The sequence below is a fragment of the Sapajus apella genome, unplaced genomic scaffold (genome assembly GCF_009761245.1).
Source record: "Sapajus apella isolate SASKATOON/1434 unplaced genomic scaffold, GSC_monkey_1.0 scaffold3, whole genome shotgun sequence".
NCBI lineage: Eukaryota > Metazoa > Chordata > Mammalia > Primates > Cebidae > Sapajus > Sapajus apella.
Genome location: NW_022436943.1, coordinates 4,198,750 through 4,218,996, shown reverse-complemented (window position 1 = coordinate 4,218,996; position 20,247 = coordinate 4,198,750). Strand labels below are relative to the sequence as shown.

General features: G+C 34.7%; 1 protein-coding gene across 1 annotated transcript in view; it reads left to right on the top strand.

Annotated features, from left to right (window-relative positions):
* CPQ (carboxypeptidase Q) overlaps positions 1–20,247 on the top strand; it is a 495,642-nt gene that overhangs the window by 195,891 nt on the left and 279,504 nt on the right. The window contains exon 4 of the mRNA XM_032245652.1: positions 19,294–19,501. Within this exon, the coding sequence (XP_032101543.1) occupies positions 19,294–19,501 (208 nt within the window). The remainder of the gene's footprint in view (positions 1–19,293; positions 19,502–20,247) is intronic.

Genomic DNA, 20,247 nt, shown 5'->3' with positions numbered 1-20,247 from the left:
TCTGATCTAATAGGTTGGTCCTAGTACCAAAAAGTTCTTCTGGGAACATTGAGAGGTCTATTAACCCTTTTAGAGACTCTGAGCACACTGAAATCTTGCTTACCTACTATTTTGTTGTCCTTGCCACTCTTACCTCAGTGCTCTCCTGTGGGTACATGTAATATTTTTACAATGTGTGCAGTGATCATGTCATAGTTTACAAGAGTTTAACACATTTTCTAAGACACCAAGTGAGTGATGTAGATACTGAGGAGATATTTGGTAGAAAAAGCCAAATCACTAATAATAGCATATTTTCAATACAGGCGATTTCTCAGTTGAAAAGCTTAGCTATTATTGCTATGGCCATGGCGTCAAAGCTGTGAGGTTTGCTTTTTATTTCTGATGTGCTTATAAAAACCAGTTCTTTGGATGGTTCACTCAGTGTATTTGAATACCTTTTCCAATTCTCTGAAGCTCCTTGATCCAGTAGCAGTTTCTTTCCTTGCCAGACCATGAGGAGTGGGAAGGTAGCTTTTTCTAAGCGGTCATTGATTGGTATTGAGCAGTGGGAAAGGTTGGAGCTGGTGAACATGGGATGCGCAAATATGTTCAGCCAACAGGAGCTCTTCCAGTTCATAGGGTGGATCTGCTGGGATGGTTGTCTTGGGTCTCCTTTCACTTCAGAGTGGAATTAAGCTCCTGGCTCAATAGATAGGAAGTTGGATAAGTCTTAGGCCTCTGGACACTTAACCTAAAATTCTAAAGAAAAAAATTCTTATTCCTTATTTCCTTTTCAATGGCTTACCTTTAAGCAGCATTAATATACTGCCTATTGTACTGAAGCAAGAAACTGTAGTACCTATTTTCAAAACTAGTAAATGGATTTTCACTGAGAGTGTCTTGCTAATAAATGCTGGTTTATTTTGAATTTAAAAATGCATTTTGATTTTGTACTGACAATTTAACTGTTTGAAATATAATGGAGGAAGGGTCAGAAATAAAGCAGTCTTTCTTTCTTCTGGACTCATTGATTTATTCCCTCTTCTTTAAGCAGTTGTTAAATCCCTCTTATGCATTTGACATTGGACTTTGCACTAGTGATAGAAAAATGAATAAGACTGTTATCTTTTTTGGTACTGCATCATATAAATTGTCTAGATTGCACTTCTAAGCCAGCATGAACATTTTAGAATATAAAAATTAAAAACCAAACCAAGAAACTCTAGTTTGGAACAAAATTATATGCCCAGTTGTCTAAGAAAGGGCTTTGCTTTTTACCAGTAATTTAGAATTTTATGACTAAGACTAAGAAGAAAATTGGAAAGAATGGTGAAAAGGGCAAGAAATTAATGTAGTGGGGTCAGAGCTGAGAGGACAAAATGTAAATGGAAGGGAAAAAGCAATAAGGATTGAGGAAAGTTGTCTAGGTCACTAAGCTTACAAGATCTTCTATTTCCCAGTTAGTGCATTGTGACTGTGAAGACGTAAGTACATGATGAGGGTAACACTGGGATGTGACAGATTCTTCACATTCTCACTTCCCTTTGCTAATTCTGGCATCAGAAGTTGTTGCAGAGAACATACTCAACCGTGCATGGAGATACATATTTAAACCATATGTTTAAATCCGTATTTATTTATTAAACAAAAATTGGATGTTTACTCTGAATATCTGGCACTCATTGCTACCTTCAGGGGTCATAACGCATGACAAACACAAAGGGCCAGCACTCTGAGAATGAGAAGCCTAGAGAGAGGCCAGGCTGGGATAGTGCCAACCCCGACATGAGATAGAATGTGATTAGGACTTTAAAGGAAATACAAAAAAATGCTGTGGGCACTCAGGAAGAAAGGCACTTTTGGTTGTTGTAGGTATGGGTAGAGGGAGAAAGCACAAACAACTCAGAGAAACTTTCATGAAGGAGATAGTACTGTAACTGACTACAGAAAATGATTTGAATGTCAATGAGTGATGGGATCTCAACAGGGATGAAGGATACAGGTGTCATGGGTGAGGTAATGGCATAAGAAAAGCCATGAAGGAGGACAGCTTGTTTGATGACTAGCAGTGTATGTTATAGGAGATGGGGTGGAGGATGCAGAGAAACAATTTATTTTGAGACCACACAACTATGCCTTTAAATTCCAGCCCTTTTGCTTATAAATATGGAGCCATTCCTAGGTTGCCTAGCCTTTCAAAATGTCAGATTACTCGTCTTTAATATGGGGACAATAATATTGATTTTTGCATGTGTTTGTGTGTGTGTGTGGGTGAGAGAGAGAGAGAGAGAAAGGAGAAAGAGGAGAGAAAGACTGGTTATAATCTATATAAACCTTCTGGCACTTAATAAATGGTAGCAATTACTATGGCAAGTAGTTAGGCTGTCTCAGTTTTGGAAAATGTGTTAGATAAAATCAGAAAAATAATTTGATCAAATTTTGGGTGGTTGTAAAGGAGCTGGCTTAGGAATATGGATTTACTTTGATAGGCATTGGAAAGCCATTGAAAAATTTTTTATCAGGGAATGATGTTATTAGGGCTTAGAGCAGCAGTGCTGATTCTAGATACATTGTAGAGCTATGACCTAAAGGATTAGAAGAATTAGGAATGAACTGCGGTGTCAGATGCCTATATATCTGTTCTTGACTCTCTTAACAGTTATAAAAACCTTGATTTTTAGCTGAAACATGACTATCTAAAATGAAGACCCTATTTACCTGTTTTGCTTGTGGCTAAGTGCGGCTATGTGACGACGTTCTGGCCAGAAGTACCATGCAGTAGCATACGTAAAGATGGCTGGCTCACCGTTTACCTCTTTCTTCTTTATCACTTCCTCCATCCTGCTTCTCACATTATCTGCCGTCTTGGTCTAGGTCCAGCTGCTAATTTGGACCTTAGCAATATTGGAGGGATGAGCTGGTAGGAGCCTGATTCCCAAAGAACTTCATGGAACAGAATTCTGTCATACCATCACTTGACTAAATTTCACCAGTCTTCCACACGAGAAAAGAATAAACTACCTTGTTGAAATCTCTGAGATTTTGATTTTCTGTTATACGCCACTGATCTTACAATCTGATTCTCTACCCAATTCAGATATGGGGGAAATAAATGAATAGGAATTTAGTTTCTAGGATTTCAAGCCAGTAGCCATTATAGGAATATAAGGAAACATGTTTGGAGCAGGGGAAAGATGATGGTTTTGGTTTGGAATTCAACCCAGGTGGAGATGTCAGGTAATTGCAAACAAATGTCAGGAGCTTTGAAGAGAGGCCAGAGTTGGAGGTTTAGACTTGTGGTGGGAAAGCGGACTTCAAATAGTTCTGATAGTTGAATGTATGAGAGGAGAAGAAATTTTCGAGGGATAAAAGTATTAAAAGAGTACAAAAGCCTGGAGCCTGGCCCTGGGCAGCCTTATGTCTGCGTATACAGGTGGAGGAGGCAACAGAGGTCATGAAATTGGGCAGGAGGAGAAATGTGGTGAAGGTGAAGGGTAAAGGGAAGAAGAGTTGAGGCTGAATTAACAACCTTATTTCTTTTGCACATGGCATGTAGGAGAGAAAAAGGATTCCTAGGTTTCTCAAAGTCAAGAATGTACTGCTTATGTGTATTTGCTCCATTAATACATACAGTGCTGTTTTGTTTAGTGTTTCAGGAAATTCTGTGATTCCAACATTGTTTTCCACTTTTAATGCTTGGTAACAACTTTGCTAGGCTCTTCTCAGGTGAGTAGCTACATGCCAAAGTGTCTCAGCAACAACAGTGCCGAGGAATTTTATGGAGAAAGAATGGTCTTGATTGGCAAGTCACTTAATGGCTTTTAAAGTTACGAGCAGATGGTCATACTGCATAAGTGACAGACTCTGAAGCTGAGACCTCATGAATAGCTTTGGTGTTGGCATCAAATAAAATTACTAACAAATTAGATCTGACATATTTTAATGGTATGTATAATTATTATTGGTCTTTGTGATTACAGGCTACATAGTAACTGGCTATCACTGGTAATAGCCAGTATTACTTTTGTCTGGACATATACCAGACATTTATGGAAACAGCTGGAAGAAGAATGATTTTGAGAATTGAGGGAAAGTGTGGTTTGTGCCAAGAGGAAGGTTTGGGGGAGGTGGACACCATTACTTTCTCACTTCCTAACCAGCTTATTCTGGAGTTAGAGGTCTGCAGTGCCTCACCCTGTCAGGCTGACTTAGGCACCTGGTATGCTTAGCTCTTCTAGTCCCCACTCTCCAGAATGTGGCCAGAATGTTTGCTGGCCACATTCTTTCAGTTGGAGAGGGTGGCAAATATTGCCATCTGGGGTTCTCTGATTTCCTGGAAGTTCTTTGAGACTTTATGCATGGCCCCACCCAAAGCTTTTCCTTCACCTCAACAGGAAACAAGGAGGCTGCAGACCACAGAAACTTCAGAGATTGTGATTTATATGGGCTCATCAGAAGTCTAAAAGTGCATGTCTGTGCTCTTAAAGGGTACAGGAACCTTGGAGAGCCAGCTGGCTCAAGCAGCAGTATACAGAATGGTTACGTGTTCTGTATGTTCAAAGATAAAACAATGCAGAGTGCAAGTTTATAGGAAACCCAAAAGGATCACAAATCTTGGTAAGAAAACATCCCATTCATTGCCATATTTTCCAAATCTAGAAGAGTGCCTCAATAAATGTTAAATGAGCTTCTAATAAATATCTTTATTTTAGTACTATTAAAAAATGCATCCTAAATCTACTTGTCCTCTGTATTTTCAAACAAGGAAATAAGCACCAATAGCTAATTGGAGGACTAAGGTGGGGGGATGAGGCACAGCATGAGGAGCGGAGTGAGAGCATGTTTCTCCCAGAAAACATTTATTGTAGGTATTGATTCAAATTCCAGTTCCTTTCATTCCTAGTTGTGTGATGTTGGGCAAATTACTTGAATTTGAGCCAAAGTGTCTCCACTGTTGAACTGAGTAACAATATCTACTTTATAAGGTTATTGTGAAAAGTAGGTAAAATTTATGAGAATATCCTTAGTAAATTCTGAGTGACACAATGTTAGGTTTTATTACTGATAATAATAATAATAATAAAATAATGAAAATTGGAATGTGGCCAGGGAGTGGGGAGGAGTCACACCATTGGTGTGAAAGCTGGATTTGAATGTCAGTTTCTCTGGATCATATGGTAACTCTGTCTCTCCAGGATTTAACTGAGAATCAACAGCTCCCTGAACAACAGCTGAGTTCTATCCAATTTGAACACTTAAACAGGCTAGTTCTCTCACTCAGTGAGAGCCTGTAAGTCTGCCTGGTGTAGAGAGGCAGGTGTTGAGATTAAACCACCAGAGTGGGCTGTCTTTATCTTGGGGAAGAAGAACAGAGAAGGAGGGTTTCCACACCAGTCTGACTTCGCGCTGAGCAGCACATAGAAGTGTACCCAGGTATCTCATGCCTTGTTCCCAGCAGGACCCTTCCTGGTGTGTATGGTCGATATGCTACCCTGTGGAGGGTGGCTATTTATTGAATTCCTATTCCACTCAACTTCAGTTCATCTGACTTTGGAGGGGTGGCAACACACCCTTGCCTCTTAAGCTGAGCTTTCTCTGGAATTGCTATGTGACTGGTTCTTTGACAGACTTGGTTAGAAATTCAGATAATATTGATTTAAAATAGACACATGGGGTTTGAGAACACAGCACAGAGGAGAAGGAGAGGTTAAATTTTTTCTAAATTCAAGTTATGAGTACTAAATTCATCATCCCCCATTAACAGGCATAATGATGAAAACAATAATGTATATCTTTTTCACTCCATTCACTCATTTATTCATGAAAATTTATTAAGTACCTACACACTAGGGTGTATACTAAATACTAGACATATATAGATATATAGATAAACTGTGTCTGTCTTAGGGAGTAAGGTGGAAAGCCTGAGGGTGGCATACAGTTTAGTCTGGCAAGTAAAGCTCAACAACCTTTTGGAAACATGAAATTGTTTTCCTTAGAGGCAGAAATTATGTTGGTTTTGGTCACAGATGTAGCCTACCTCCATTGCCTGCCACAGAACCTGGACCAGCTAAGTACCCAGTAGATGTTTTTTCAATTGGCTTAATATTTCTAATTGCATGATTAAGTGGCCAGAATGAGTTAATTTAACCTATGAGTCCTTTTCACTTCTTTTATGGAGCTAGAAACTTACTCTTGTCAGTCAACCTGGTAACCAGATGTTTAAATTCTGGTATTTGGTAAATATGCCTTGTCACAGGTTTGTTGAATGATTTATGTTTCGTAAAAACAGGAGGTTCATAACAAGCTCAGCAAATCTGTTGGCAGTTTTAAGACATTACACCAGGTAGTTTAGGGAAATTTCCTAGCAAATAAGACCCTTTAGATTATATAATATTCTTGCAAGGCAGCTAGGAAAAATAATTTTTAAAATTATGTCTGTTTTACTATATTTAAAAGCAGAAGTTATCTGATTATAGAGAATTGATTAAATATTTGACAGCATTTTTGTATGATTTCACATACAGGCATTAATTTCTCACAAAATTTAACATAGCTTTAAGTGTAGAATTAATAGTTTGCCTTTGATTACAGTTTTTTTTGGTGTTAACTTTCATCTACTTTGGATGATTTGACTTACCCCTCCTTTTTAAAATTCAAACTCTGAATTTAAAGCCATTCCTCACCATAGTGTTTATGAAGTGAATTAAATCTTACAGAATGTTCCAGTGCAATCTGAAACTACAGCGACTACTTGAGGTTTTATGTCTGAAAAGTGTTTTAATCAGTGATGGATTTGGAATTATTGCCAGCTGATTCCTGAATCGTTAGGCCTAGGCCTTAGGAACACATTATCCAGATGTTTATAAAATGCCATTTTACTAATGTCCTGTTTATACTTTGACTTTGTGGTTTTAAAAAAAATACATTTTCCTACTTCAAAGCACCAAATGAAAGTAGTTTACATCAACTAAGCACTGCATTTCAGCTGCCCAACAGTCCCTATCCCTGAATCCTTCTGCCTTAAAGGCATTTATTTTCTATTATTACCTATTTTCTCCAAGACACATGAGAAGAATACAGCTTGTATTGTGGAATTTTGTGTGAATGCTAAGTTCTTGGCAATGTTTCATACGCCTTCCCTAGCTCTTCTATTTTCTCTAAAAAGCATTCTCATTTTGAAAGAAAAATTTAATTTCTCAGTTTCTTAAACCAGATTATTAATTAAAACTGAAAAATGAAGGAACACCCACTAATTCTTCAAATCTCCGCAACAGAATAGAATCCTTTGAAAATCTGTCTGCTTAACTCATCGCAATTAATCAGTTTAAAACAATTCAGAAAAGGTACTGAGAGAAAAAAAATAGAATAAAAATGGGGGAATAAAGCAATATTGAGCTGACACTTTATAGTCAGGTTGGTGGAGTAAAAAACCAGTTGAACTTACAGCTTTTTAAAAAATTAAGAATATTATATAGGTTGATGTTATTTTTATTATTACAAATGTAATATTTACCTATTTTACAAACTAAAAAAATGTAGAAACAGCAAAGAACATAGAACTCATCCATGATCCCACCACCCAGACAAAATCACTTTTACCTTTTCCCCTATTTTAAGTCATTTTTTGCTACATAATTAATCAATTTGCATAAATACAAAATTGAGTTAATGGTTTATGCACAGTTTTGAAATATGTTTTAATCATTTTCTTGTGGCATTAAATATTCTTCAAAATATGCTTTTAGTGGCTGCAGAATTATCTGTTACGACTTTCCCATCCTTTACTTGGTCTTTAGTGTCTTTTTATGGTGCCCAGTTTCAGTCTCATGTTGATCTCCTTCTACTCTTGGTCTTCACTGAGTCACTCTTGGCTCACTGTGGTAATCATTAGCATTGGTTTCTAGATATTTCTGGCTCTTCACCTGCACATAAAACAGGGCCATACATCCCGGTCCCTTGGACTCTGGTTGAGGCTGTGTGACTTTTTCTAACCAATGAGATGTGAGTAGAACATTTAATTACTGATGAGAGAGACCTTTCAGAGTGCTGTTCTCTTTGCCACATTGACTGGCAGCATTCCACAGAATGGCTGCTCCATTAGCCTGGATCCTAGAGTGAGATTGAGGCCAACATGAACACATAACTGGCCTGGGATGCATAGGTAATGTGAGAAGAAAACAAAACTTTGTTTCAGCAAATGAAATCTTATGGGCTGTTTGTTATCAGTGTAAGTTTGCCTGTCTTAACCGATACACTGATCATTCGTATTTAGATTGGGAATCTGATTTAGAACTTGTAGTCATTTTATAGACTCATGTTCACCTTCACGTCTATAAATTATATGACAGGTCATTGTATACACTTTCTCAAACAATTGGGGAATCTTTGCAATATACTTCTGTTTTCAGGGCGTTTTTTGAGCTGACTTCAAGCATATTCAATAATTCATATACATACATAAACACTCATACCTTCATTCTCACAATGTTTATGATTAGCCTTGTCCATACTTTTCTTTTGCCTTGGAAAATGTCAATAGAAATTTTATGGTAAAGACTGATTTTTTAAAGTATAAATTTTGTTGTTGTATGAAAACGAGAAAATTTATAAGGAAAAAGTCCTGTCATTTCCCCTGCCATACAAACCTATTTTTATTATCTCATATTTCCTCTATTCCCTGTGTATAAAACTTTACGTTGCTTATCATAGTTTACATACCACTTGACATTTTCTATATGTATCAAAAATGTTCATGTTTTTTTCCCATACTTCATAATTAACATTTTAATGGCTGCAAAATATTCCACTGAAATTGAACACTGTAATTTATACTTCAATTTCCTTATTACTGGCTTTTTAGTTTGCTGCAATTTTTTTGAAATACTGTTGGAATAAATAATTTTTAGATCATTTTAAAACAAATATACTAGAATGTATACATCTAATCAGTATTACCATATAAATAACTTCTAAGTCTAAATACATATTCTGATGCAGTTACCATTGATATAAACACTTCTAATCTCTTTTAAAATTGTCTTTATGGCCAACTGATGAACTACAAATTAAAAATAAGTCTCATTATTTTATAATTTATCTTGGTTTGGTCCCCAAATCATTCATTCATTTTGTTAATCATATTTTGGCTGTTTTCAAAAATCAATTCTAATTTTAAAGCACCAAATTTTGCCTTCATTTAGACCATTTGGAAGGCTGCCAAATGCTCTGAAGGCAATTTCAGAGGAAAAGTTCCAAAAATGTTTAGAGCAATGGGCAATTGCTGCAATGACTGTGCAGTCTTCCGTAGTGATGGTTTTAGAGAAAAAATACCGCTTTTTAAATGTGAGTTTGAGTAGGTTTCTTACTGTAATCATTAAATCCATAACTCTATAGTCACACTTGGCATAGATCTAATATTGTTCCAAATAAATGCCAGTTGCTTAATAGCAGGGATTGATTCTTTCATGGCTTCTACATTAGTGTCTTGCACATGGTAAGTACTTAGGTATATTTGTGATCAAGTCTATAAAAGTGATCCCTATTAAGATCACACTTTTGCAGTAACAAGGACCTATATTTGAATAAATCTTTTCTTCTGGTGAAGTCTTGAAGTCTCCAGTACTCTAGACTTACAGCATTAGCATCACATGGGAATTTTTTAGAAATAAAAATTATCTGGCTTTACCCTGGACCTACGGAATCAGAAATTTTAGAGGTTGGACCAGCAATCTATTTTATCAAGCCCTCCATGTTATTCTGACACATAATAACTAAATGGTAATGTTAGCCTGAAGAAAAATGGAAAATAAAGTTCGAAGAGATGATTCTGTAATGAAAGAAAGTTGGTTTTAGAGGCCACAGACTAGCAAAATTTAATAAACATCTTCAGAGCACCTACTGTGGTCCAGAAATTGTGCTTGTAGACACTAGGTACACAAAAGCAATATAGATAGTGTCTATCCAGAAGACATAAATGTGTGTAAATGGATATAAAATAAATATAATGCTGAGTGATATTTCGGTGTAGAAGAATATGCAAAATATGGGTGCTGATGGGTGCTGGTATATATATAAATATACCATTTATAAACCACATATTATCTTTCAGGCACAGTAGAGTGCTTTATGTATATTATTTTTTTGGTATGTTTATCAGAAGGAATATAAAGATTAAAAGGTGCTGCATTACTTAAATAGTTTCCCTTAAACCTAGAAAGAATAAAAGCCTGGTCTCAAGTTCATTTCCTGCCCAGAGCACTTGACCCATTCATGGTCTCTGTGTTTTTCAGTTCATACTTCAGAAATGAGTATATTGGTACCTATCTCAGAATTGATAGATTAAATAAGGTCATGTATGAAATTATTTAGCTCAGTATATATCATCAATATTCATTAGACAGTAATCATTTTTATTGCTGTTAACAGTAATCATCATCATCACTAGAGGGGTGAGTGGCAATATCAGATAAATTCAATAGAGGTTAAAAGCATGACTCCAGCCAGATTGCCAGAGTTCAGTTCTGTCTTTGTCAACTTCTAGCTGTGAGATCATGGGCTTAGCCTCTCCGTGTTTCAGTTTTGTCATCTGTACAATGGGGACAATAAGAGTCCTTCATAGGGTTGCAATAACTGGTAAGTGAATTAATGTGTGAAAAGCACATAGCACACTGGCAGACACATGGCAAATGCTCGTTAAGTGCTAGCTTGGAGTGCCCTGTCAAAAAGCCTAACATCTCTTTGTGGTATTACATGATTTTTGGCAGAATGGTGTATGCTTTAGGCATCTATGGAACAAAAATATCACCCTTCCTTAAATCTGTGGTGTTCAAAGATCGCTACATATTTGAGTAAAGGCCTTTCCATGATGCCTAACAACAATAACAAGAAAAAAAAGAAACTGATACCAAACTAAGGTTTAAAAAAGGCCAAGAGGAAGAAAATTTTAAATCAAAAGTCATCCATTCTTATTTCATAGAATTATGTTATGTAAGCAAATATACTGATAATGATGCACGTAGGCTGTTTGTATAGATTATTTTCCTCATTTAAATTCACTATGTTCTGATTTCTTATCAGTGCCAGCAGTCTTCAGAATTAATTCTGTGCACTTCTATATTATTGTGTGGGAAAAATATCTTACATACAACTTTTCTAAAGATTAGAAGACTAAAATTAATGTGTCTATTGCCTCAAAGGCAGAGAAGATGTACACAAATGTGAATAAACAGTTAAAATATTAACAGATTTATTGGAAGAGTCCTTGAACACATATGCAATTGACGTCAAGAAAATATTAGGTTTGTAATTCTGCCTAGATCGTACATTGATGGGATAGCACTACAGAGATTCAGCTGCAAGTATTTCACGTAACTGATGGTGTAAGGAAAATACATTTTAATAGATATCTTTCTAATAATTTGCCACAAGTAATCAAATCCCTAGGAGTTAGAATTTCAAGGACTCAGATTGTTACTGTGATAGCTTCAGGCTTTGCTTTCAGGTTTTTCTTTTTTCACAGGCTGTGACACATATTTTTTAAGAATTTAACTCTGTTGGTAATACTGCAGTTTGCTTGATTACAGTTTAAAAGAGTGACTGTGTTTCTCAAAGAACCCAGTGAAGATTAACTTAGTTTACATCATTGCAAACTCATGTTCAATCTCTATCTTGTGTGTACTGTGTTCAGCTATTTTCTTTTAACTTAACATTATTTCATCTACATTTCTATGTACTGCTTTTGATCAATTTACATGTCATAGATGTCTTCTCTTTTGCCACTTCCTCTCCTGAAGTTCGTCTCGTGGGTTTCTTCTAGATTTCAACATATATAGAGAGATGCATGCAGAGAACATCTTAGTACAAATTATTTTTTCTCTTTTTACGATATTGGCAAGGAGCTTGTTGTCCATAGGAAAATAACAAATACAAAATCAGAATTTTTATAGGTTTGCTACATTTTGGGAAATCATACTCTAGAAAGATCAAACTAATTTAAGTACCACCAGCATTGGATATACAAACTGGTTATCCCTTATAAATGCTTGGGACCAGAAACATTTTGGATTTTGAATTTTTTTAGATTTTGGAATACTTACATGTACATAATGAGATCTCTTAGGGATGGGACCCAAGTCTTAAACATGCAGTTCACTTATGTTTGATATATACCTTATACACATAACCTAAAGGTAATTTCATAAAATATTTTTAATAATTCTGTGTATGAAACAAGATTTTAACTGCATTTTGACTGCCACTGGCCACAGAAGTCAGGTGTGGAGTTCTCCATTTGTGGCATCATATTGGTACTCAAAAAGTTTCAGATCATTTTGGATTTTGGATTTTTGGATTAGGGATACTTAACCTGTATGTATAATTTTTCCCATAACTTACACAGTACCAGATTTTATTGTAATTTAGGTGTGTATTAGCTTCTTATAGTAATTTTAATTTAAATTTACTTAGTTGGTAGGAAGTTGTATATCTGTGAGAGAAAGGGATTAATATTTACAATTTGAAAATATATAGTGCACTGATTTATTGTTTTCGTCATGGCAAACAGGAATATAAATAAAATAAAAGAAAATTGGACTAATGATGACTACATTAGTCAAGATTATCAAGAAAAACAAAACCATAGGATGTACAAGTAAGCAGAAATTGTAACATACAGTAGAATGAAATCGGAAAGGAAGTGAGGAAATTCATATATTTTGTGATGTTTACTATGTGTTACAGAATGTACGGTAAACACAAAAGCTAATATTTATTCAATACTTCCTAGCTCACAAAATATTAAGTGTAAAATTTTAGCTATTTTAATTTTTTTTTTTTATTTCACAGGCACTTACCTCCTGTGTCTTTGAATCTTCTTTATATTTTTATGTTTAAGAGAAAAAAGCCAAAAATCTTTTCTGTATGCTGTGGATATTAAATATCAGTTTTATTCCCATTAACATTTTGACCATCTTCCTTCTTTCTTGCACTTTTGTGGAGTTGGCTGCATTCCTCTACTTTGGAAGAAGCTACATTTTTCTGACACTGTTAATAGTGTTCTTCCTGAGATCTACAGGTGAACACAGATATTAAACATGTCGGTTGAGTTTTGTTCATGTGGAGCCTGTCATCAATATTGAATAGAATTCAAGAATTTGATTTTTTCCTGCCTCTCTTCTGCCATTTCAAATGAATCATAGAAATTAGGAAGGAAACTTAGTCTCATCTCCTCTCTCTTGAGCAGATTTCTGGAGCTGGGAATATTTTAGTGCTCCCTCTTTGTGAATTATGGTGTAAATGAAACTTTTTGCTTTTGTGTTGTTAATGACAGTTTAAAAGTCTGAGATGCATTTTCTCTTATTGTTGTTAATGACAATATAAAAGTCAGGTAAATATACTCTTAACGTGCTAGATTAAAAAAAATAAAGTCAATTGTAAATTTTCCAAGAGTTATTTTAAAGTTGATTTTAAATCAAATAAGCTTTTCTAATAAGCAAAATAAGTGTTCTTTAGTTAGAAACTTTAAAAAAAAGTCTATAGAAACAAAAGACTATAGCTTAAAAAGCTCACAGTCTTTACAGTTCCCACCTCCAGACCTTGTTTTAGGAAACATTCCAAGGCTTTAAACTGTTGTGAATAATTTTTATTTTAGTCAATGTGTTATATGCCCCACTGCAAACTTACATATTTCTCATTGAGATAGATAATTATCCTATTGTTGGATATTTAACATATAAACTGACACTCACTTTCAAGGATTGATTTAAGCTTTGCAAATTTTGAAATGCTCAGAAACATAAAGGGCCTGGTATCTTTTATAAGAAGCTAGTCAGAACAGCCTAACATTAAGGGAATTTGATGTGTGATAATCAGGTGGGAAATCAAACTTATTTATTTAAACATTGCTTTTATTTTATGTAGCTCAAAGGAAAATATTCAGCTGGCTTCAAATGATGTCACTTTGCATAAGATATACAAAACTGTAATGAAATTTGAAAAACTGATTTAACACTTACATTTGTTCATGTTCATTTTATATTTTGGGTATACTATCTTGCAAGCACAGACAGCAGCAGGCGTTGCTTTTATACATCTCATAAGCTAAGTCTATGGAAGTATAATTTTTAAAAGAGATAGATACCAGGATTTTCTCCTTAAAGGAAAATTGGAACTTTAGGATTCTTATTTTGATTTTTATAATAGAAGTTTTATTTGGGATACAATTCAGACACAATAAAATTTAATTGTTTAACTTGCACAACTTCATGGTTTTTAGTTTATTCACAGAATTGTGCACCCACCATCACTATCTAATTTTAGGACATTTCATCATGCCAAAAAGAAACCTCTTATCTATTAATATTCCCGTCTCCTCCACCAGCCCTGGGCAACCTAAAATTTACTTTCTATCTAAAACTTAAAATTGATTTTATTTAATTTAGTTTCTGTCTAGATATGCCTGTTCTGGGCATTTCATGTAAATGGAATCTTGTAGTATGTGGTCTTTTTTGACTAGCTTCTTTCACTTAGAATAATGTTTTCAAAGTTCATCCATGTTGTAACATGTACCAGAATGTCACTTTGTATTGCTGAGTAGTATTTCATTATATGGATATAGTGCATTTTTTGTACACATTTATCAGTTGATATTAAGGTTTTTTTTCTACCTTTTGACTATTAAGAGTAATGCTGCTATGAATATTTGTGTGTAATTTTTCTTCATGTGGGCATATATTTTCATTTCTCTTGAGTATATACCAAGGAGTAGAACTTCTGGCCCATGTGATAAGCACTTGTTTAACTTTTTGAAGAACTGTCAAATTGTTTTCTAGAGTAACTATGCCATTTCACATTTCCACCAGCAATGTACAAGGATTCAAATTTCTCTACATCCTCCCCAATGATTGTTTTTATCTCTTTTGATAATAGCCATCCTACTAGATGGAAAGTGACATCTCATTAAGCCTTTGATTTGCATTTCCCTTATGGCTAATAATGTTCAGCATCTTTTCATGTAATCATAATCTATTTATATATCTTCTTTGGAGAAATGTCTATTCAAATTATTTGCCCATTTTTATAATTGGTTTTTAAAATTATTGAATTGTTAAAAAAATTTCATGTATCTTAGATACAAGTACCTTATCAGATATATGATTTGCCAAAGTTTTCTCCCATTCTATGGGTTGCCCTTTTACTTTTTGATAGTGTCCTCTGAAGCACAAAATTTTAACATTTTGATGGTTCAATTTATCTATTTTTTATTGTTGCTTGTGATTTTGGTGGTGTCTCTAAGAAACAATTTCCTTTCCCAAAGCCATGAAGTTTTATAGTTTTAGCTATTAAATATAAGAATATGATTCATTTTGAAATAATTTTTATATATGGCATGATGTAACTTTATTCTTTTGCATGTGGATGTGTGGTTGGCCCAGAAGCATTTGTTGAAAATACTCTTCTATTCTTGTTGAACTTTCTGGATATCTTTGTTGAAAATAAATTGACCATTCCTATAAGGATTTATTTCTGGACTCTCAATTCTACCCTATTGGTTTATATATCTATTCTTATACCTGTACCATGCTATCTTGATTACTACGGTTTTATGGTAAGTTTTAAAATATGGAAATATGAGTTCTTCAACTTCGTTATATTTTTTCTAACTTGTTTTGGTTATTTTGAATGCTTTTCCATATGAATTTTATAATCAGCTTGTCAATTTCTTTTTTTTTTAAAAAAAAGCAGCTGGAATTTTGATAGCGATTACATTAAATCTGTAGATCAGCTTGAGAGGTATTGCCATGGTATCAATATTAAGTCTTCTACTTTATAGACAATGGACATCTTTTCATTTATTTAGATCTTTAATTTATTATAACAATATAAATTTTATAGTTTTTATTATGAATTACATGGACTGTTCAGTTAATTTAATATTCAGATTACTCTTTGCTATTGTTTTGCTTTTGCATTGTTCATTGCTGCCGTACAATTGGTTTGTGTATACTGATCTTTTATCCAGTAATCTTAACAAACTTCTTAATTAGTTCTAATAGTCGTGTGTGTGTGTGTGTGTGTGTGTGTGTGTGTGTGTATCTTAGGATTTTCTGTGTATAAGATCGTGTCACTCTTTCTAGAAACTTGGCTTTGATATTAAAAATACATTAATACAAAACTAAAGAATTAGAATAAGATTTTATTAAAAATATTGACTTACTCAAGAAAAATATTATGTCATCTGTGAAAAGAGATACTTTTACTTCTTCTTTTCCAGTATAGAAATTTCTTTTAAATTTCTTTTTTCTTATTTCATTCCCCTGTTTAGAATCTCCAGTAAAATGTTGAATAGGAGTGGGGAGACAAACATGCTTGTCTTATTCCTGATCTCAGGGAAAAAGCATTCAGTGTTTCTCCATTACATGTGATGTTAGCTGTGGGATATTTGTAGACGATTTTTATTTGATTGAGAAAGTTCTCTTTCATTAGTTTGATTAATGATTTTATCATAAAAAGGTGTTAGATTTTGTGAAATACTTTTTTAGCATCTACTGAGATAATCATGTGGCACGTACCTTTATTATATTAATATGATATATTACATCAATTGATTTTTGGATATTAAATCAACTTTGTACTCCTGGAATAAATCCCATTTGTATATAATCCTTTTTATATGTTGCTGGCTCTGTTTGCTGGTATTTTGTTGAGATATTTTTGTGTCTATATTTATGAGGGATTTTTGGTCTGTAGTTTTCTTGTAATATTTTTGTCTGGTTTTGTTGACAGTAATGGTGGCCTTGTAGAATGAGTTGGGAAGGGTTCCCTCCTCTTCTATTTTTTGGAAGAGTTTGTAGAGGATTGTTTTTAAATGTTTAGATATTATTTTGATTTTTTTATGGCTTCCTTGGTCGTTTACCCTTTGCTTTTATTAAACTGCAGGTGGGACTTGTAAATAGGGACAGAAAGGTGGTGTTTATGTTGATTGGTCCCTTTAGAATAATTTTACTATGGTGAAAGTACAGGATTTTAAATAAAACTGAGTCTTCATTTTCCCTCCTTCTATAAAACAATGATAGATGATCCACCACTGGAAGACATGCTTAGTTGCAAAAACAAATTCAAAGGTTTTCATAAATTAAGATTAAAAGATGCCTGTTGGTGCCATCTCCTCAGTTGAGCCATGGATGCATGCCCATCTCACTGTTCCCACTTCAAGAAATCTTACCTGTAGCCTACAAGTACAAATCTGTCTAAAACATTTCTAAAAGAGCCTGCTAAGAAGTGTTATACTGACCTTCTCTTGAGTAAGAGTCTGAGAACAAGGAGAGTTTGTTGAATCCCAGACATCACGTAAGGTAATATGAATAATAAATATTTAGATTGTCTTCCTACGTGTTGCCAGGTAATTTTTGGTCATTAATCACTCCACTAACTCAGTGGGAAAAATTAGCATGGACGAAGTAATAACAACTAATGTTTACTAAGTAATTACTATGTGCCAAACACTGTCTAAATCCTTTATGTATACTATCTCTTTTATTTATCATAGCAATATTATGAGGTCAATGCTAACATTATTCTCCACTTTACAAATCAGGGAATTTAGAAACAAAGAGGTAATCTTAGTTGCAAAGAATGCAGGAGCTGGAATTTGACCTACATTATGTGACCCCAGAACCTGAACCAGAATTTAGAGTAGATTCTGTTCATCCCAGGGATTCAGATTCAGGGTCTCTGTATTTCAAATTCCAGATTTGGAATATAAGTCTTTGTACTCTCTTTTGATGAATAATAAAATTTGCAGTCCACTTTTTAGAAATGTTGATAGAGGGTATACTCAGCTGGTACTAATCACTTGAGATTAGACAATCTCTGTAGGGATAATTGAATAGGCAAGTTAATAAGGTAAATATTTACAATGCATTGAGTGATTATTGTGTTTTAGGGTAAGTGATTTACTGGTATAAATTAATTATTTCTGCAAAATAACTCTATGAAATGGTCTTATTATCACTTACATTTATAGATGATTCTCCTGAAAGAAAGATGTGGGTAACTTGCCCTAGGCCAGTTAGCAATAAGTCCAGATTTGAACCCAAGCAGTCTTGCTCCAGACCTGTTTTTAACCATTCTACATTGCAGTTTCTCTAAGTAAATAGTCACCTGAAATATGGTTACAACAATACAGTCACACCAAGAATGTAGTTAGAGATTAAGACTGCATCATTGTGTTTGTGCATGTGGAGACTAGAGTTGCTTCTGTAGGAGATAAACACCAAGATATCACCTGAAGGAGAGAAATGTGTTGTGAGTGAAAGGGGGAGGGAGGTTGTTCTGTAAATATGTGACCTGAAGCAAATATAGAAATATGAAAAGAAAAAAATAATTTTCAAAAGGGAAGTTCTTAGCCTATGCTTTAATAGAAGATAGGAATGGACTGTGGCATACATTTGGAAGTTGTGGCAGTTTGGTCCTGAGAGCACTGTGGGGCAGGACCGTTTGGAGCCATATCTCAGGGGTAAAAAGGAACAGTTTTAAAGAACAATTTTAGAAAATGACTTTGATAAACTTCCCTAGTAGACACAGAGGTTGAATCAACAGTAGATTAATATTAGATAAGTGCTTCTAGTAATGTAAGAAACATCTAGAAATTAGCAGGAAAAAATCTGCTGTTGGGATAGTATTTCTCCTTTAGTGTCAAAATTATAATAGTTTTTTTTTCTCTTATGCCAGTAAAATCAAGGGGCTGTGTTTATTCAGCAACTTTTCTTCATGAGAAGAATATATTCCCAGACATTGCACTTTTCCTGCGTGGTGTTCTGCCATCAATGTGGGGTTATATATTTAGAACTCTGTGTTTGGGTAGGAAGAGATTAGGCCCACTGGTGGGCAGTGACCACAGAGCTAAATGTATCTGGGTCAGTTTTATTCCAGACATGTGGATCTTCTAGTTTGCAGCCTTGACAAACTCCAGAGTTCCCTTGTCTCATTGTACCTTCTGATCATGATGGCACTGTTAATGTCCTTCAGAGTTGGTGGCAATTTGCAACTTTGAAGGATCATCCAAATTATCAGATAATTTACATATGTTTTCAATGAGATGATTATTAAATTGAAGTTTCTAATTTATTCTTAACAAAAAATAAAAATTACATTCACATCAAAAGCAAATAAATTAATACTACCACGTTTCCTGATTCCCATATACAAAGAAAGGTGAGTGGAAATCAAATCTCAATATACAGGTGCTTTTTAAAAACTCTTTTGATCTATTTCCACTTTCAATGCAACCTGGTGGCTTTTTCTCTCAAGTCCTCACACAGGTATTCAGGAATACCAGGACGGTGTGCCCAAGATTCCAACAGCCTGTATTACGGTGGAAGATGCAGAAATGATGTCAAGAATGGCTGCTAATGGGATCAAAATTGTCATTCAGCTAAAGATGGCGGCAAAGACCTACCCAGATACTGATTCCTTCAACACTGTAGCAGAGATCACTGGGAGCAAATATCCAGAACAGGTAAGTGAAGGAGATGGCTGGCCTGTCTAAGAATACAGTTTTCTGGTCTAATTTGAGTTATTAGAGATAGTTTGGGAAACCGAGACCATGAAAGATAGTTTGGGAAACCGAGACCATGAAAGACCATACAGATATGGTCCTCATAGACTCATAGAAGGCAGAAGCTCTCTATATATTTTTGCTCATCAAAATTTTACCATGTATACCATCTCACACCAGTCAGAATGGCTATTACTGAAAAGTCAAAGAATAATAGATGTTGGTAAGGTTGTGGAGAAAAAGGAACACTTATATGCTGTTGGAGGGACTGTAAATTAGTTCAACCCCTGTGGAAAGCAGTTTGAAGATTTCTCAAAGAACTGAAAATAGAATTAGCATTTGACCCAGCCATCTCATTACTGTGTATGTACCCAAAGGAAAGTACATTGTTCTACCAAAATGATACCTGAACTCACATGTTTATTGCAGCATTATTCACAATAGTAAAGACATAGAATCAACCTAGGTGCCTATAAATGGTGGGCTAGATAAAGAAAATGTGGTACATATATACCATGAAATACTACACAGCCATAGAAATGAATGAAATCATGTCCTTTGCAGCAACATCGGTGCAACTGAAGGCCATTATCCTAAGTGAATTAACACAGAAACAAAAACAAAAAGCATGTTCTCACTTACAAGTGGGAGCTAATCATTGGGTACATGTGTGCATAAAGATTGGAAGACTAGGCAATGGGGACTAC